This window comes from Exophiala spinifera (assembly GCF_000836115.1).
Source record: "Exophiala spinifera strain CBS 89968 unplaced genomic scaffold supercont1.10, whole genome shotgun sequence".
Lineage (NCBI taxonomy): Eukaryota > Fungi > Ascomycota > Eurotiomycetes > Chaetothyriales > Herpotrichiellaceae > Exophiala > Exophiala spinifera.
The window spans coordinates 356,470-375,501 of NW_015622522.1; the positions used below are offsets into that span (position 1 = coordinate 356,470).

A 19,032-nucleotide genomic window follows, 5' to 3' on the forward strand; every position below is an offset into this window, starting at 1 on the left:
GGTTGAGAAACGGCGCTGAGTTCTACACCCAATCCCCTTCTTCAATGACCTGGGAGCAACCTAGTAAGCGCCCCTCAGTCAACACCACCAAGTCTGCGAGGCCAAGCTGTGGGAGATAGAGACCATGGAGCACACAAAATAATGATACTGTACGAGTATCGGAAGTTGGGGATTGCGGGCTGCGAAGCACGAACATCTCTCGGAGTCTGGAAAAAGGTTCTGCCCTCCGAAACTTTGAACGTGGGGCTGGTGCTGGGGAGTTTGCTCTCACTCCTCTGGGCCTCTGCCCACGCCCGATGCGTGATGCTCCTCGCCCACCCCCTCCAGTGCCTCCCCGGTCACGACCGAGACGTTGGCCAGATTCTTCTCTTTGTTCCCATTTGCCTCGCGGGATTTCGTGTTCACTTCGGTCAATTGGTGCCGGCCCATTCCGTTGATCGGAAAGCGAATGAATACACACATGAAAAGTCTCGGATGGCTCCTGGGCCATAAAGCCGATTGTGTAGCCTTCCCCGTTTTGGTCAATCATTCCGGCGAGCATTACCTGTTCCTGACGAGCACCGGCCTCGAGGCTGCGAGCATGGCTCCAGATGAGCCTTCGGTGGCTGCACCATTCCCGCTGACAGCTCTTGACCGTGAGATTCTCTCCATGAGCGATGACGACTTTCACCCACACACTTGGGAAGAACTAAAGCAGATTATTGGTACGATTGGGGCAATATCTTCATACTCTACAAGGACGCCATCACGCCTAACGGGACTTAGCTGAAAACAATCTAAGCGTCTTGAAAAGACGGCCTTCAGATTTGAGGCGGTATATCAAGTGGTCTGCTGAGACCAAGGCAGCCTATGGCACAATACCAAACTTCATCATGAGAGAAAGGCTTAAATGGACGCCATTGCCTTCAACGACCGCGCAGTCTGGGCCACTCTTTGCCATTGAGAGTCCAGTTCCTTTTGCTCATGAAGCAGATTACAAGATCCTGGTCAACGACTGGCCGTATGGTCTGGAGAAGGGCGTTCGACACATGATTGTCTGGCTCAAGGTCAGGCTAGAGTCTGAGCCTACTCGTGGCGACATGACCCCGAAGTCGAGGCAACAAGTGGAAGACTTCATACAGACGATGTTTGTTGATCGAGTGAGAGATCTACCAGGACCAGTGGAGAAGGTCATGTGGTTCAAGAACTGGACAGCCTTGCAATCTGTGCCGGGTATGGAGCATGTACACGTGCTTGTTCGAGACATTCCGGACGACATCATCGAGGAATGGACGGGTGGCGTAGAACCACTAAACGTATAGACCTAGCAACCCTCAGCAAATAAATCTATGGGTAGATTAGACATTCTGAGCCTCAGCATGGATTGCGTCTCGTGATTGGCACTTAAGTCCCTGGAGCGAGGCAACCCAGTGCATATCATGATGCCTGGGTTCGAATGCTGTTCCAAATGGTGTCAATGATTTGAAACACCGCCGTGACAGCTTTGAGCGTGCTCTCATCAATGGTCATAAATCCGTACCGCTGCTGAATCTTGTCAGGATGCCACCGGACGCGCTCAGCCTTGATGACATTCGCGAAAAGATCTCCGGTAGACTCGTCTGGATCGAGGCTGGTCGTCCCTTTCCTGATGAAACGCTCCACCTCGTCTCCGTTCACGTCTTCGCGTTTGCCCGACTCAACCGGCCAAGCAATCTTGTTGCGAAGGAACACCTGCTCAGCATCATCCTCTGTCTTCGGACGATTCTGTGCTAACGAGTACATCTCGTCCCATTTCTTCAGATAATCTTGCCACAAAGCTTTCCATCGCTTGTGGTCCTTTCTTTTCTGCCCCCGCCGGAGGCTCGCTTCGATTTGTGTGTCGAAAGAGAAGTCGTCATAGTGCGCCTCTCGTTGCGTCCGCTGCTTAGCATCCTCTTCACGTAACTTCTGCTTCTCTTTCTCTCGCTGTCGTCTGTTCTCCTGTTTAGCCGCTTCAATCCCTTCCCAGCTCTTCTCCCACATCTTCCGCCTGACAAACTGCGCATATTCCTCATCGGTCATGCGCTCCAGCTCGCCTGTTTCTTCATCTTCGTAAGTATTAGGATAAGTGTGGACAGGCTGTCCGTAGACTCCTTCCCAAAAGGCTGCGCCTTCGTCGTCTCCAAGAGCATCAAAAAGAGACTCGCGAAATGCTTGGTCTGGAGGCAAAGCGGATGAGGACTGATGCCGGGGAGGTGTATTTGACCTGTGCCTAGAAGACCGATAGCGTTTTCTGCTTCTGTTTGACGAATCGTGTGGCCTCCTGCGCTTGTGGCTTCTCATATCACCATCGCCACCCGAACCTTCGTCTCTGGCTGATTTAAATCGAAATCGCTTGGATCGAAGTGAAGCATGGGCATTGTTCAGGGGGTCAGGCTCTGCGGAAGCCTTTGACTCCTCAGACATGGTAATTTGAAGAGTCCATTCATCCGAGAAGTGAGAAAAACTCAACAAGAATGCCGCGTTCTCAGGTTTAGAAGTCGTCGCCTGGGTGCGGTTCAAGAAGCATCGAGGAATGACACCAGTGAGGAAAAGGCAAACTGGAAAATTGTTGTTCCGGGTCCGAGTGCCAAGATATCAACTTTTCAATTGGCTCAAGGGCATCTCGCCTTGAAGAAGATGTGACTCTACAAAAAGAATGCCATTGTGTCTACCTCGTTCTCTCCTCTTTCATTCCCTTAAGACCTCTGAATCTCTTCTATTACTCCAGATAACTGCTATATCTCGTTTCCGAACTTGCCGTAAAGCAGTCAATTTAAGATCTTGTGGGTCACATCGCAGAACGGCTTGGAACATCGCTCCAAACTTCAGCACTCACCGTGCGCAAGGCTTTTCTTTAACTGCTTCGCCACGGTCCATCATGGCGTCGGGGATAAGTGAGAAGATCACTTCACTCTCCATAGAAGAGATGGCCAAGGCCAAGAACCCCGTCGATTTCTACCGACAGCATATCGCCGAGAGGCTAGCTCCAATTGTCAATCGCAAAGACAGTGAACTTGTTCCCTTTTTGCAATGGACCGCGACGCAAGACAAGGGTGACTTAATGATGCCGGTTGCCGCCCTCCGTGTCAAGGGCAAACCACCTCAGGACCTGGCCAAGGAAATAGCTGAAGCGTTCCCAACGTCAGAAGACACGCTTGCCACCGCAACACAAGCTGGCCCTTTTGTTCAATTCTTCTTCAAACCCGAGCATCTGATCAAGACTGTTATCCCCGAAATCCTGAAGACAACAAAGGCGTACGGTACTAATCCCGCTCCTGGTCTAAAAGATCCATCAGATCCCTCAAAAGGCCAGAAGCGAGTTATCATCGAATTCTCTTCTCCGAACATCGCCAAGGAGTTCCATGCCGGTCATCTTCGAAGTACGATCATTGGAGGCTTCCTTGCCAAACTGTACAAGATTATGGGTTGGGAAGTGATCAGGATGAATTACCTTGGAGATTGGGGAAAGCAGTATGGTCTCTTGGCGAACGGCTTCAAGCAGTTTGGAAGCCAGGAAGAATTAGACAAAAACTCCATTCAGCATCTCTTCCAAGTCTACGTCAAAATCAGCAAGATCAAGAGCGAGCAGGATGAACCGATAAATGCCCTCAAGAAGGAGATTAGGGAAAAGAAGCTGAAAGGCGAAGATGTGACGGATCTGGAGGAGAAACTTGCACCATTGGTCGAAGCGAGTGAGGACGAAAAGGCTCGAAAATACTTCAAGAGTATGGAAGACGGAGATCCCGAAGCCCTTGCGCTATGGCAGAAATTCCGTGATATGAGCATTGAAAAATATCAGAGGACGTATGCACGACTAAACATCGAGTTCGACGAATATTCTGGCGAATCGCAAGTCAAGGCTGAGAACATCAAAAAGGTGCTTGATAAGCTGCTGGCAAAGAAGATCGCTGAGGAATCTGAAGGTGCACTCCTGATCGACTTTGCCAAGCATGGAGCAAAGAAGCTGAACAAGGCAATCATTGTCCGACGAGACGGCACTCCTTTGTATCTGACCCGAGATTTGGCAGCTATCCTAGAGCGTCACGACAAGTATCACTTCGACAAGATGATATACGTGATAGCCGACCAGCAAAATGAACACGTGGCTCAGCTTTTCAAGACTACGGAGGTTAGCGGTCATAAAGACGTCGCTGACAAGTGTGAGCACATATCTTTTGGAATGGTCAAGGGTATGAGCACTCGACGAGGCACGGTGAAATTCCTGGATGATATCATCCAGACAGTTAAAGAGACCATGCTTGAAGTGATGCAAAAGAATGAGAAGAAGTATGAACAATTGGACGACCCTGATGCCGTGGCCGATATTCTCGCGATAACGGCTATCATGGTGCAAGACTTGACAGGCAAGGTTCGCAATGGCTACGAGTTCAATATCAATCAGATGACTGCATTCGAAGGAGACACTGGGCCATACCTGCAGTATGCCCATGCACGACTATGCTCGATCGAGCGCAAAGCCAATGTGGACATAGGTGGCTTGACTTCCGCAGACCTATCGCTGCTCAAGGAAGTACATGCCATCAATCTTACTCGGTCTCTAGCACAGTATCCCGACGTGGTACTCAACACGCTCAAGACTCGTGAGCCCGCAACTCTTCTGACCTATCTCTTCAAGATGGCCCATGCGCTCAGTTCAAGCTATGACCACTTGCAGGTTGTTGGAAGCGAGCCTGAGTTGCAAAAAGCTCGATTGGCGCTGTACGAGGCTGCCCGGCAGGTTTTGTGGAATGGCATGACCTTGCTGGGTCTGACACCCGTACAGCGGATGTAATGCGTCGGCTGTCAACCTTGCATACGAAACAAGAATCGTGTTGGACGTGCTCGACTGGGCCGATTGCACGGAATCACTCGGGTTTTTCTTGGGGGCAGAGAGGGTGGCTTGCGCTTACGATATTCTTCGACCGGGGTTCCAGGGTCTTGAGAGACGACAAGGCGACCAGGGTTCAGTGCTTGTGATACGTCCTCTGAAGGATCAGGCTTGTCGGAGCTACGGGGGCTGCTACAGTAGACTACAGGGCTCCCATCCGAGGGTACATGTTGCTGGCCAGGTCGAACGGAGACCCGATATTTTGTTTTTTCGGCAGCCCGTGTGTTCATGCAACTGCCCAGGCTAAGAGGTGCTAGTCAGGGCAGGCCTGCTCTCAACCTCACGGCGCGTTGGGCAGCGACGGCTTCGAGAGGATCTGTCAACAAGATCTGGCTGGAGGTGTTTGTGCGCTCTCTACCCTGGATCGTATCTTTGGGTTTGAGGAAGATTTTGAAGAGTTTCAGGCTGATATGGTCGTCATTCCAAAGAAGGCTTTTGACTGGACTAGGTCTTGTTGACTGATATGCTCGAAGTCATTCATCCCACCGGCCAGCGACACGGCATCAAGTGTCCCTTGTGTAACATAGACCTAACATAGAACTGAAGCGGGCCATCGAGGGGCAATTGTCATCGGCATTGTCATCTGCAGGCTGGCTCCCCGCGTTCATACTCAGCCAACAGCTTGCTGGCAAACCATACTGTTGTATCACACTATCAACCCTGCCAGGATACACTCCACGTTTCGTGCCACCTGGAGGCGCTCAACTGCCACAGAGGCACCAATACTGTGCGAAACTCTGATTAACTTTGACCCCAGATCGTTGTCGACGAGCCATAGGCGGCCGACGGCTAGAGAGGGAGTGCTGACGCCGCGACATTGTAGAGGTTGTAGAGGCGAGAAGCACAAGCCAGACGGATGCGAAGGCGTGTTGACGAGCTCGTGGCCACCGAGAGTGGCAATAGTTATTCGCAGAGACGAGCTTTGCGCTGTCTGCAGGTGTCTACAAGTGCCTACAAATTCTCGCTCGTCGGGCTTCAATTGGCTTATATCAACCATTCACAAGACAGCGAGCAACACCAACCCGCACATCACGCAACTAATACAACACCGGTTGGCTTTGGCACATCCTGCTCGCACGCAGTGATCAGCATTCACCAATGCCACTGGACACGATTACCCCTGCCTGCTGCACTGTGCTGCTGCCTCCGGCTTCTCCTCGTCATGTCGCGGCCAAACAGGCAGAGTCGCTCCCAATTTTCCCTCGCTCCTCGTCTCGTCTCTTCTCATTGCTCCCTCCGCGCTGCCTGCCTGGAAGCCAAGTGTAGTGGGGTCGAAGGGGATGACTTGTTGCGGACGCTCAAAAAGATACCCGTCTACAGGTGTATTGGGTAGGTTTTGCCCTTCTTTGCTCTTCTTCCTCTGTTCACTCCCTCCTCCATTGTCTCGACTGACATTTCGAGCGAGAGTTTCTGTTCTTCAACTACCTGTTGTTTTTCGTGACGCACATCTCTGCGGCCTTCCTTCGTTTCGGCACACGTACTCTCGACGAGCAAATCAAGACTGCACACGACTACGACGTCAGTCAGAACGTTCTTGCGATTGTGTCGGAGCTCCCTTCGCGCATACTCCGCACTCATACAACTAGACACGCTGGGCGTACAACGCTGCGCATCAGCGGCACCGTGCAGTACTCCTACAGACACATTGGCACAGCACCCTAGAGGTGGAACATAACTGCCGCGATACCAAGCTGAGGCCATTCAGTCCACCCAGCAAACCCTCCGAGGTCTGGGTGACCAAGTTGGCTGAGTGAAGCGAAATGGCATCCCTTCAGGGCACGTCGGATTGAAACAGTCAAAATCAAACGACGCGAAACAAGCCATATTTGATCACCACTTCAATCCTATTCCTGTGGTGCGAACGAGCCTTGAAAGGGCATCGATTGCGAAAAAGCGTCTGAGAAAAAAACGAAAGAAAAAGCAACCGAGCAACTGAACAATTGAGTAGAATCCACCCCACGAAGCTGGCCGGAACGAGCCTCCAGCCACGTCCCGCACCTAAAAGCGATTCTCCTTGTGGCCAAAGAAGAAATACGAGGTACGGGCTCTTCTCGCTTATCTGGTGACCAGCGACCACGGCTTGAAACGCCGCGGTTTAGTCACTCCACCCAGGACAATCATCGTCAGGATTCAGGACAACGTTCCTGAATAGTCTCAGATATCTCTACAAATAACTCGGGCCACTCACACATTGCGATTTTCACCACCGCGTCCATGCCAGATACTGAACGGCGTCGCCCTCGAGTAGCCACATGTGAGGATTGGGACGAAGAAGCTCAGGCGATCCTCCCCGGCTCTCGAACCTCTGCCAATGTTGCCATCAAGAGATCCCAGCAAGAGTTGACCGCTCAGCTGCAGGAGCAGAAACCGTCTCACGATGGATTTGATTCCGGATACGTTAGTCGAGCCGGCACCTTAGTCAGTGATTCTTCCACTCGTTCACGGCGAAAGATGCCAGAACTGAAGCTCGACACAGCTGCCGTCCCAGAAAGGACGCGACAGCCTTATCACATACCTCTCTCCGCCCCTGCGAAACCAGGACTGCGCCGCCAGTCTGTCTCTCAGAGCAAGGAGCCACCGGCCGATCACCATCGCCCGGTCAGAGCTAAGCCTTTCGTGCATCAGCCTGGTGCCTGTTGGGTGTGTGATCAATATGGCAAGCATATCGATATCAAGCAAGAGATGTCTCGGGCGTCAACCGTGGCTCCTCCACAACCTTCTTCGAAGACATCCAGGCAGGTCGCACCCCGAAGCGCAAAGGATGATGACGCTCTTCCGGATAGAACGAGGCGTGTCTCTACATCCAGACAACCACGGCCCCTGAGCATGATGCCCCAAGCCTTTCCTCAACAGTATATGAGCTATGGCCCACCCGTCGTCGCTACATCTGGCTGGGGTACACCAGTCACACCATCGGTCCCGTATAATTCCGTCCCCTATTCATACCCTCCGCCATCGCCTATGCCCGGCACGTCGTTTGCCTCGTTCCCGCAAATGCTGCCGTTTATGGACTCTGCACCTCCTTCAGAACCACAATCAGCCAGGCCAAGCCGGCGGTCGAGTCCAGTTCGACGGCCATCTACATATGGAGATCCAGTAGTCAGGCATACCTATGCCGAAGCCGGCACAAATGGTCTGGAGAAGGTCCCCTCAAGGGAGAGCCGACCTGTGCTGTCTTCTCGGAGATCGGGCCGAGTTATGGATGACGATCGAATTAGCATGCCACCGCCACCACCTCCACAGCCAAAGACCCAACCTGCTGAGATCGTCCTTGTCCGCAGACCCAGCGCCAGGAGGTCCAAGACATACCACCCTACAGAAGCCCCTCTACGAGAGCGCTACTACGAATCCGACGATGAATACGACGCTCCAGACTCCCGAGCACCTCTTTCACCCATGAGGTCACGACGAGAGTCTCACTCACCGTCTCGGCCTCCCACTTCTTATCGGGGTCCTTCGAGTGTCGAGACGCGGGATCGGCCTGCTCTGCCCAGGAAGTCCGTGTCGTACTCTACAGGGACCACCACCACAAAGATTGCTTCTAGCAAGGTTGCCACCGCTCCTCGTCGTACTACCATGCCATCATCGGTCATTCCTCTTGAGCAGAAAGAACTCGAGGCGGAGCATTATCAGCATAGGAGAAGTAAGACTTCAAGCGAACTGACTGCGGAGGCACTAAGAGATCTGAACAAACGAAACTCTGGCTCCAAATCCGAGACTGGCAGCAGCTATAGCCATAAGAGCCATCAGTCTTCGTCAAAAGACTCCTCTGGTCGTGGCAGGAGCCACACAAGCGGCACGAGAACCAGCATCACCCTCCCCGGTGGCCTTAACATAGGCATTCCAAATGACTACATGGATAAGGATGGTCGGCCGCTCAGTATCAGCGTAGGCGGCCTTGTGCTGTCGGTGGGCACCGAGGGAAAGGAGGTGGCCAGGGTGAAGGAGCAAAAACGGATCGAAAGGGCGCCGAGTGTAGCTAGTCGCGCATCTCGAAAGAGCATGTCCAGCAACATGTCGAGTCGGGATCCCGTCCAATCCTCGAGGCGGCTTTCCCATGTCGAAGACGGCGTGACGAACTTGAGATCGAGCGGACAGGTCAGTCGGGCCCCAAGTGTCAATGGCCGCAACCAAGAGTATAGGCGTCAGAGTGTTGACTACGGCAAACCTGTCGAAACTGCTTTTTATGGAGCATGACTTTTGACATGGGCGAGCTCTGTATCCGCACCTCGATTCGTCCAACATTGCTGTGGTCCCACAATCTCATTATGGGTGGCTATCTGTTGTCTTTTTTTGCTTTCTGACTTGTCGTTTCCTTCAGTGCTGGCCCCATCTTTTTTGAGTCGGGTTAGCACATGCGATGACCCATGACACGATATTCTCCTATGTTACTGGTTTCTTAACCTTATGGTATTTTACTTCGATGGTTGTTTCTTTACAACGCAGCGACCGTTCAAGTTTTCGGGCTTTGAAACAATTTTGGTTGCGGAAGTAGTCGATTTTTGGACAAAAGCAGAACACCCACAAAAGCTCACAACCAAAATAAAATCAAGGAGAAGCCAAAAATGGGCCGGCGGAACTGCTTTTGAGACTTCTTGTTATTGGCAGCGCTTGTTTGGACCTCACCCTAACGTTTCATTTGCCGTTTTCCATTACGGAGGTTCTTATACCTCATGGATCATGATGTTGATTGACGAAGCGAGCGAGCAAGTGAGCAAGTGAGCAAGCAAGCAAGCAAGCAAGCAAGCGTTGGAAATGACTTATACAAGACATGTTATCATGTTACTGTGTCGTTTTTGGAATTCTTTTTCGAACCTCATCTTCTTCAAGAGGCTTTTTTGTCTGTTTTTGTGATTTTCGAATTTCGAAACATGCCTTTTATGGCAATGAGTGAATATGAGAGACACTGATGATACATGATACCTTTTATCTTGCGGATCGTGGTATTTTGAAAGAACCCTCCAGTTTGGCCGTGCTGGTTTCATGGCCGAGTTTGGGGCCATTCTCCAGGGATTCTACATCCTGGAGCATGAGACACGAGACACGAGATATGAGATATGGGATACGACGTATGGGGCGTCATCATTATGATTTGTTGTTATTATTGTCGGTAGTGGTGGTGGTGATGGTGGTGTTTCAAATGTGGTTCTGCGGAAAGCCGTACAGTGACGGTGGGGATGGGGTAGTGAAATGGAATGAAATGAGAAGTATCATGAGTGTCGTGGACCATATTAGGTATCTTATGGAAGAAAATTGAATGCCTTTCAGAGGTCGTTGGAAATGAAGCTGTGGGTTGGGTATGTAGAATTGATCCGTCCATCACCGCTGTCTTTGTCAATCGAGGAATAGGAACCGAACTATCCATCTACCTAGGTAGGTATGGGTAGGTAAGGTCCCTTTCATTAGGCCACATAGGGGGGACTGGGTATCGGCTTGAAGAATAGACGAGCCTAGACCAGGAAGGCCACCATCGACAGTCAAAGAAGAATCGAAGATTGAAAGTGATGAAGAGCGGGAGCAATTCAGACAGACTTTGCGCAGTCAAACCAGAAAGGGCACAAGATCCACAGAGAGCTCTTACGAGTAGACGGGAAATATGAATTCAAATCGTCGCTGGTGCTGTATCAGGTCAGCTACGTACCTGGCTAGGTAGGTCATTGGGAGCCGGATTGGTTGGTATATTGGCCATCTGTAATCTATAGTTCGTTGCTTTTGTCTATATACCCGAGGCATTACTTGATCTCATAATCAACTCGTCCTTGGTGACAAAGGGGGGGGGTATATCGTCATCATAATCAATACCAACATATGTAGCTGGAACTCCTGCCGTAACAAACCAACGGCAATCTACCTAGTACATACATCATATCTTGTCGTAACACGTCGTAAAAGGACCCGGGAACCTTCGTCAATCAAAAGTACAGGTAGGTAGGTACCTGAGAGACGGACAGGCAGACCGTCATCGAGTCTTGCGAGAATGGAGCATGGGGGTCAAAACACCACCTTCTCTTCTCCTTCCTCTTCCTGGTATCCTCGGATCACCGGAAATGGATGCCTTCGAGATTGAAGTGATATAACAACTTGAGAAAATCCCCTTCCTCACACATCCTGGCTCGCTTGTCGGCAAGTTGTGTCTTGTCTTCGAGGACTGATCGGATCTTCTCGCGTACCAACTCGGAGACTTTGCCTCTTCTTTTCCTACCGGGTCCCTTTGGCGCTTGTTGTGATTGTTGTTGCTGCTGTTTGAAAAACTCGGGAAGGTCGTCGTCGTCACCACCACCACCGTCTACATCCATGAACCCGTCCCATTCTTCATCGGCTCCGTCGTCGTCCTGGGCGGTAAGTGTAGTTGTACCCTCCACGTCCGTCATTGGCGTCGTGTCGTCCACAGGTCCGTCATCAAGTGGGATATCATTCTGTGCACACCATGTTCGGTAATTCGCCTCGAGGGCGTTCATTATGCTCGTTGTGCCCAGGAAGTTGGCTCGGAGGATCTTGTTCTTGCGCACAAAGCATATCCGCAACAGGCCGTCCCATTCTTCGTACGAGATGTTGGGCCGTGGGTTCTTGGGCACGAGGCGGACGACGCTGCTTTCGACGGCCGGAGGCGGTTTGAAGTTGTTCTTGCCCACTTTCATGATGTGGTCGATCTTGGCCCACATCTGGGCGTTGACGCTGAGGCGCGAGTACAGCTTGTCGCCGGGTTTGGCGAACAGGCGCAGCGCGAACTCGCGCTGGAACATGAGGATGCAAACCCGCGGGGACGGCATGGTCGCGAGGAGTTTGAAGACGAGAGGACTCGAGATCTGGTACGGCGTGTTGCTTATGCAGACGTCGAAGTACGGGAGAGGGTCGGTCTTGATCACGTCGCCCAGGATGACATCCAGACGGCGACCAAGCGTCGTGCCCTGGACTCGTTTGGTTACTTCGGCTGCCATGCGCGGGTCGAGTTCGATGGCGATGCATTTTTTTGCCTTTTCTAGAATCTTAACCGTCAGGTTACCGCTACCAGGGCCGACTTCGAGCACCGTGTCGGATTGTTTGAGGTCGGCTTTGTCGACGATCGCTTGTGCGACGCCGGGGTTCTTGAGCACGTGTTGACCTAGGTCTGTGTTCATCTTGAAGATTGCATTGGACTGAGCAGAGGACGTGTTGGCGCTGCCGCCGCCGGGCTTGTTGTAGGGTGAAGACGAGGAGGCCGACGGCCGCTTTTTGTGTTGGGCTTTTGGCATCTTTGCGATACCTTCGACAGGAACACGCACTAGGCGAGAAGGGGGGAGGCGGAGGAGAGGAGAGTGAAGCGTTGTGCATGCGATAGAAGTCGCAAGTCGTGGATGTCGATCGTCACATACATCAATCAGTATGAACTTTTTTTTGTCTGGACCACAATATTCTGGGTTGGAGAAGAACAAAAGAAGAAGCGCAAAGTGTGGGGAAAATCTGCCTGCGTTGGACGCCTTCATTTTGTTTCTCGCCTTCTCAAGTGTTGTATTTTATTCCCTTCACAACGATCTGGCGAGGCCTCTCGAGGCTACATGTCGAGGTAATACTGCACTTTTCACCTCTTGAGATCCGAGCATTTTGAAGCATCGTCCAAGATGGCGTCACGACGAGATTTCTTGAGCCAGCAAGCCCCCGAAAACTATGTCGCTGGTCTGGGTCGAGGCGCGACTGGTTTCACCACACGATCTGATCTCGGTCCCGCTCGAGAAGGGCCCAGCGCAGAACAGATACAGGAAGCGCTTGCTAAGAGAGCAGCACAACTGGGCGCTGCACCTCCGACCGCTTATGGAGCCACGGGAAAGAAGCCAGAAGAGCCAGAGGACGACGATGAGCGATTTCAAGACCCCGACAACGAGACCGGCCTGTTCGCCTTCGGACAGTACGATAGAGACGATGATGAGGCGGATAGAATCTACCAGGAAGTAGAGGAGAAGATGGAAAGACGGCGGAAAGCTCAAAGGTTAGTACATTCCCAGTCCAGCCCTTGCCCTCTTTCAGAGAAGCCTGTGGTTTATCTTTTCCACCTCTGGATGAGCAGATTACCGACATAATTCCTTTGCGGTCCTCTAGGGAAGCACGAGAACGAGAAGAGATCGAAGAGTACAATCGAAAGAACCCAAAGATCGCCGAACAATTTGCAGACCTCAAGAGACCACTCGCCACGATAACCGACGAGGAGTGGGCGAATCTCCCCGACCCCGGCGATCTCACGGGCAAGAATCGAAGATCGAAACAGAACTTGAGGCAACGGTTCTATGCCGTTCCGGATAGTGTGCTGGCTGGCGCAAGAGACTCGACCGAACTCCAGACGACTGTTGAAGATGACGGCGCAGACACTGCGGTGAGCGCCGACACCAAAGACGGAACAATGACAAATTTTGCCGCGATCGGTGTCGCCAGAGATAAAGTGCTCAAGGCCAGGCTGGATCGAGCCGCGCAAGCCGATGCCGGGACCGGTACGGCTACTGCGATCGACACGAAAGGATACTTGACGAGTCTAAATACGGCGGAGTTCAAGGCCTCAGAACTGGCCGTAGGAGACGTGAAGCGAGTCAGGGTGCTGCTCGAGTCGGTCATCAAGACCAACCCTAAACATGCTCCGGGATGGATCGCCATTGCGCGTCTGGACGAGTTAGCCGGAAAAATTGTCTCTGCCCGGAAATTGATTGCCCAAGGCTGTGAGCAGTGTCCTAAAAGTGAGGATGCGTGGCTGGAAAACATTCGACTCAACGACAATCACAATGCGAAGATTATCGCTGCGAACGCGATCAAGAACAATGAACGGTCAACGAGACTGTGGATCGAAGCGATGAAACTAGAATCAGACCCCCGAGCCAAAAAGCGGGTGTTACGGCAAGCGATTGATCATATTCCTCAATCTGTTGCAATCTGGAAGGAAGCAGTCAACCTGGAAGAAGATCCCGAAGATGCCAAGTTGCTGCTTGCCAAAGCCACTGAGATTATCCCCCTTTCAGTCGAGCTATGGCTTGCTCTGGCACGTCTGGAAACTCCAGAGGCTGCCCAAGCTGTTCTGAATAAAGCAAGGAAAGCTGTACCGACGAGTCACGAAATCTGGATTGCTGCAGCACGGCTACAAGAGCAGATGGGCAATGCACACAAGGTCAACATCATGAATCGTGCCGTCAAGGCTCTCGTCAAGGAAGGCGCCATGCTCAAGCGTGAAGAGTGGATCGCTGAAGCAGAGAAGTGCGAGGAAGAGGGCGCCGTACTCACCTGTGGTGCCATAATCCGAGAGACCCTCGGCTACGGACTTGACGAGGATGACGACCGCAAAGAAATCTTCAAGGACGATGCAAAAGCCAGTATGGGCCGAGATCGGTTCGAAACCGCTCGCGCTATCTATGCTTACGCACTTCGCATCTTTCCCACTAGTATGTCCTTATGGATTGAGGCGGCAGACCTTGAGAGACATCATGGTACAAAGGAGGCGCTCTGGCAGGTTTTGGAAAAGGCAGTCGAAGCCTGTCCATCTTCTACGAAGCTGTGGCTACAACTTGCTCGAGAACAGTGGTATGCTGGCAATGTCGACGACGCTCGTCGCGTCCTCGCAAGAGCCTTCAATCAAAATCCAAAATCCGAAGAAATTTGGCTGGCGGCGGTCAAACTGGAAGCAGATGCAAAGCAGGTCGACCAAGCCAGAGAACTGCTTTCTACGGCAAGACAGCAAGCGTCTACGGAGCGAGTGTGGTACAAAAGTGCTGCTTATGAGCGACAGCTGGGTAACATTGACGTTGCTCTGGACCTGGTTCTTCAAGGTCTTACTTCTACCGTTGTTGACAAGAAGGAGACTCGATTCCCTCGTAGTGCCAAATTATGGATGATCAAGGGCCAGATTTACGAAGACAAAGGTATGATTCCACAGGCACGAGAAGCATATTCGCAAGGTACCAGAGCTGCTCCGAAATCGGTGCCACTATGGCTTCTCGCCGCACGACTCGAAGTGAAGGCCGGTATCATCATCAAAGCCCGATCTGTCCTTGACCGGGCCAGATTGCAGAATCCGAAGAATCCCGAACTCTGGGTGGAGAGTATCAGGATTGAACTGAATACAAAACCGCCGAATATTCAACAAGCAAAGACGTTGATGTCGAAAGCACTACAAGAGTGTCCGAAGTCAGGACTGCTGTTGTCTGAAAATATCTGGACACTCCAGCCTCGGACGCAGCGTAAGCCTTTGGCCTTGGAAGCCATCAAGGCTGTGGATAACGATGCAATACTCTTCGTGACCATTGCACGGATCTTCTGGAGCGAGCGAAGACTCGACAAAGCGATGAGCTGGTTCGAGAAAGCAATTGTGTTGGACCCCGATCTTGGCGATACGTGGGCATGGTATCTGAAGTTTCTCATGCAACATGGCACTGAGGTGAGTTATGCTTTTGTTTGTACGCGAGAGGCTGGCTTGAGACTAACATTGCAACAGGAAAAGCGAGAAGATGTCATCAACAAATGCATAGCAACAGAGCCGAAGCATGGAGAAGTTTGGCAGCGAGTTAGAAAGGACCCGAAGAACGCATATTTGAGCACCAAGGAGGTCTTGATGGAAGTAACGAAGAAACTGGAAGCCAAAGACATTGCTTAGGCCTTTCCATGTATTGTAGTCCGGCAGCCCGGGCTTAATTAATGTTCTGACTTGGATGTATCTATAAGTAATTAATCACACATCAACGACAATACCTACCTAGGTATGTTGCTGTCAATGGGAAATGAATGCTGCGACCCAGGCCGTTGATGTTAGCGACAAGGCTGTAGGTCATGTGATCAGGCTGGAGTCATGTGATTATCACGTGACGCCGTGCCTCGGCGCTCTCACCCGATAAATGAGTTTACGGTTCCGCCTGCGGCGACCGGGTTTTCTTCCACCTTCCATCACCTCAACCTTTCTTTACTCATCCCTCACTCCTTCATCAACCAACATTTCATCGGCCCTCTTCACTACCGCCATTCTTCTCTTAACCCTGTAATAATACATTGCCGCCGTCTGTCAGGTATTGTCTTTGTCTTCGTCTTCGCGTTCCCGAAGTCACCGCAAACTACGAAGGTGGCGTCACCCGGCAGAGTGATTCATCTATTCTCTTGTGAAACCTTGGGTAGAACACATCGTGTTTGCTCTCATCACTCGGAAAAATTGTGAGGGGGAAAATCTTGTGTCAAGAATCGGCCGATACTGGGATCGGTGAATAGAATATCTTGCGTCGAGGAGCAGCAGATCGATCGGGTGTTGGTACAAGGCACGATTGGTGCAGATTGTGCAGTCTCTCACCTGAGTTGGAAATCAGTACTCTCCCGAGAGCTCGCTTATTACTTGTTTACCTTTTTTTCTGAATATCATCTCCCTTTGCTCTGGTTGTATTTGACCTCTTGTCCCTGGAGCAGAGTCAATAGCACTTTATCGCCATCGCACACACATTCGACTTGATCTTGGTAAAGCCTCTTCGACTGGTATCAACTCCGCCTCCTGCCCTTGTGGCACTGCCGCCATGGCATCCTACGTGTACTTCAAGTTCAAGTCACAGAAAGAGCCACAGCGTGTGACTATTGATGGCCCTCATACCGATGTTTGGAATCTCAAACGTGAAATCATCAACATCTCTCGCCTGGGCGACGGTACCGACTTTGATCTCAAGATCTACAAAGAGAATAGCAATGAAGGTAGGTCTCCAACTGCTCCTGATGATAAGTGAGTGATACCGCTAACACTGAATGAAGAATACACAGATGACACCGAAATTATCCCCAAAGACTCGACCGTCCTCGCTCGAAGATTACCTGCTGCTGCCCCTGGTAAAGGTCGTGCCGCTCGCTATGTCTCTGGAAAGCCCCCAGTCAGCGCCAAACCCACCACGAGTGCACCGGCCAAGGCCGCGAAAACGGTGGATCTAGATAAATTCATGACTGAAGAAGAGAGACTAAAAGCGATGCTGCAATTTACTGACGCACAGTGGCAACAAAAGCAAGAGGAGATGTCACACGAGACCAGAGCGGCAATGCCCGGAAAGCCATTTGCGAAGAAAGCCAACGTCCCGGAAGGTGAGCCACCGCACGGCTACATCTGCTACCGCTGTGGCAAGAAAGGTAGGTCTCCTTGTCCTGTTGCTATAGATGATGCAGACTAACTCTTTATCAGGTCACTGGATTCAAGCTTGTCCCACCAATGACGATGTAAACTATGATAACAAGAACCGAATCAAGCGCACAACTGGCATCCCACGGTCAATGCTGAAGAAGATCGATCAATCGGATATCGATAAACTGGATGACGCTGACCGACAAAAGCTCATGGTGAATGCAGAAGGGGAATATGTCTTTGCACAGGCAGACGAAAAGGCGTGGAAAAAACATCTGGAACAGGTCAAGGCTGCAGAAGCGGCTAAAGAGCAAGTCCAGGTTGGTGACAAGGAGCTGCAAGATCGAGGCCTGCTGTGCTCGATCGACAAGCGCTTGTTTGTAGATCCAATGAAGACACCTTGTTGCGGGAAGACATATTGTCATGACTGTATTGAAAATGCCCTGCTTGAGAATGATCTTACCTGTCCCGGGTGCGAGACTGAGAACATCAGCCTTGAACGCCTGGAACCGGATGAAGATATGAAGGCAAAGATCAAAGAATATGAAGCACAGAAGCAAAATGAAAAACAACGGTCTAGAAGTCCTACTGCTGCAGCAGAGTCACCCAAGGCAAATGGCTCCGTTGACGGGTCCAAACCAACTTCACAAGCCGGTGGCTCGCCTGTCTCGTCGACTGCGAAGTCCAAGAAACGGAGTGCGAGTGAAGTGGACGATTCCAATGTGTCGGGTAACCTCGATGTACCAACGATGAAACGCCAGAAGTCTGGAGACGCCGTAGCATCAGAGAACCCCCAATCTGAAGCTGTCCAAAAGGCAGATGAGGATCAGGTGGATTCGACTGCGGATAAGAACCAGTTTCTTGAAAACATGATGCCCCCGGATTTCTCGCAAATGCAGAATGGCATGAACTTTCCCATGATGTCTGGGTTTAACCCCTTTATGATGAACCCCATGAACATGAACATGAACATGGGCATGGGCATGGGAATGGGCATGAACGGGATGAATGGAATGAATGGCATGGGCTTCGTGAATCCAAACTTCAACATGATGAATGGCATGAACGGCATGAACATGTTCCAACCCGGCAGCAACGGTATGGGTGGTTTCGGCGGCAATCAGCCAATGCAGAACAACAACTGGAATCAAAACCAGAACCAGGGCTATGGACAGGGACAGGGCTGGAAGAACAACAGAGGCGGTTTCAAACAGCGAGGCGGTTTTCACAACAACATGCAGAAACAGCCACCAACACAACCTACCGGCATGGCTGGTGTGCCCACGGGTCCGAAATCGATGAATCAAGGAAACAACTTCTACCCACCAGCAGGACCGGCGGGAGGGAAGTTTTCAAATCAGCAGCGTCATGTTGGAAACGAGGAGGACAATGCGTACATGCGGCAACCGGTGAATCCGCAACGATTTCAAAACAGACAGAAACGAGCGAGGCAGGCCGACTATAGGGAGCTGTGATCGGGACAACCTCGTTGAAGTTGGGCCTTTAGCCGGCGCACGTACTGTGACGAAGACAGAAAGGAAGGAAGTCTATGAACCGCATCATGATGCATATGTCATATGTGATTTATCTGGTGTTGTTAACGATGATCGTGACCCTCGGCGATCAAGACACTCACCCTGAAGGTAGTGTTGTTGCCGTCGAGGCACTTTTTTGCAAGCCTACATTTCGACTTGGGATACAGACAGACCCTGGAAGTCGCAAAGTCAAAAGAAATGAAATACAATTCAAACAAACCCTGTTCTCTACATCCATTTTACGAGTTCTCTTTTTTTCTCTCATCCTTTTTCGTCGTGGAAAGCTGATGACGAATCGTAAGTAGGTACATTGCTTACAACTCCTCTACCTTGCCAGCCTTGTATACCCACCCGATGTATTGGAGTAGGCCTCTTTGTTTCCAGGTAGTGTCTCGTCATCAGTGCATTGTGCATACACACGTTCGTCCATCTCTAACCTTAGCATGCTAGTCACTAGGGAAGATCTCTTCCATACGGCTCTCCATCGCAACTCGGGTGGGGAATGTCCAGTCTTACTTTCT

General features: G+C 51.3%; 7 protein-coding genes across 7 annotated transcripts; 5 read left to right on the forward strand and 2 right to left on the reverse strand.

The window, feature by feature from the left end:
* Positions 1-580: 580 nt before the first annotated feature.
* On the forward strand, positions 581-1,301 carry PV08_11800 (uncharacterized protein; the record flags this gene model as incomplete). Its single annotated transcript, XM_016386108.1, has 2 exons — positions 581-704; positions 766-1,301. 2 exons carry the CDS (start codon positions 581-583, stop codon positions 1,299-1,301), a joined length of 660 nt encoding a protein of 219 aa, XP_016230240.1.
* Positions 1,302-1,416: 115 nt separating this feature from the next.
* PV08_11801 (uncharacterized protein) lies at positions 1,417-2,424 on the reverse strand (the record flags this gene model as incomplete). The annotated part of the gene is made up of 1 exon (XM_016386109.1): positions 1,417-2,424. The coding sequence occupies one exon, from the start codon at positions 2,422-2,424 to the stop codon at positions 1,417-1,419; it is 1,008 nt and encodes a 335-aa protein (XP_016230241.1).
* Positions 2,425-2,878: 454 nt separating this feature from the next.
* PV08_11802 (arginine-tRNA ligase) lies at positions 2,879-4,792 on the forward strand (the record flags this gene model as incomplete). The annotated part of the gene is made up of 1 exon (XM_016386110.1): positions 2,879-4,792. The coding sequence occupies one exon, from the start codon at positions 2,879-2,881 to the stop codon at positions 4,790-4,792; it is 1,914 nt and encodes a 637-aa protein (XP_016230242.1).
* Positions 4,793-7,102: 2,310 nt separating this feature from the next.
* On the forward strand, positions 7,103-9,085 carry PV08_11803 (uncharacterized protein; the record flags this gene model as incomplete). The annotated part of the gene is made up of 1 exon (XM_016386111.1): positions 7,103-9,085. The coding sequence occupies one exon, from the start codon at positions 7,103-7,105 to the stop codon at positions 9,083-9,085; it is 1,983 nt and encodes a 660-aa protein (XP_016230243.1).
* Positions 9,086-10,926: 1,841 nt separating this feature from the next.
* On the reverse strand, positions 10,927-12,120 carry PV08_11804 (dimethyladenosine transferase; the record flags this gene model as incomplete). The annotated part of the gene is made up of 1 exon (XM_016386112.1): positions 10,927-12,120. The coding sequence occupies one exon, from the start codon at positions 12,118-12,120 to the stop codon at positions 10,927-10,929; it is 1,194 nt and encodes a 397-aa protein (XP_016230244.1).
* A 366-nt stretch (positions 12,121-12,486) lies between these two features.
* Positions 12,487-15,491, forward strand: PV08_11805 (uncharacterized protein; the record flags this gene model as incomplete). The annotated part of the gene is made up of 3 exons (XM_016386113.1): positions 12,487-12,851; positions 12,962-15,275; positions 15,333-15,491. The coding sequence occupies 3 exons, from the start codon at positions 12,487-12,489 to the stop codon at positions 15,489-15,491; spliced, it is 2,838 nt and encodes a 945-aa protein (XP_016230245.1).
* An 898-nt stretch (positions 15,492-16,389) lies between these two features.
* PV08_11806 (uncharacterized protein) lies at positions 16,390-18,451 on the forward strand (the record flags this gene model as incomplete). Its single annotated transcript, XM_016386114.1, has 3 exons — positions 16,390-16,561; positions 16,619-16,984; positions 17,037-18,451. The coding sequence occupies 3 exons, from the start codon at positions 16,390-16,392 to the stop codon at positions 18,449-18,451; spliced, it is 1,953 nt and encodes a 650-aa protein (XP_016230246.1).
* Positions 18,452-19,032: the final 581 nt, after the last annotated feature.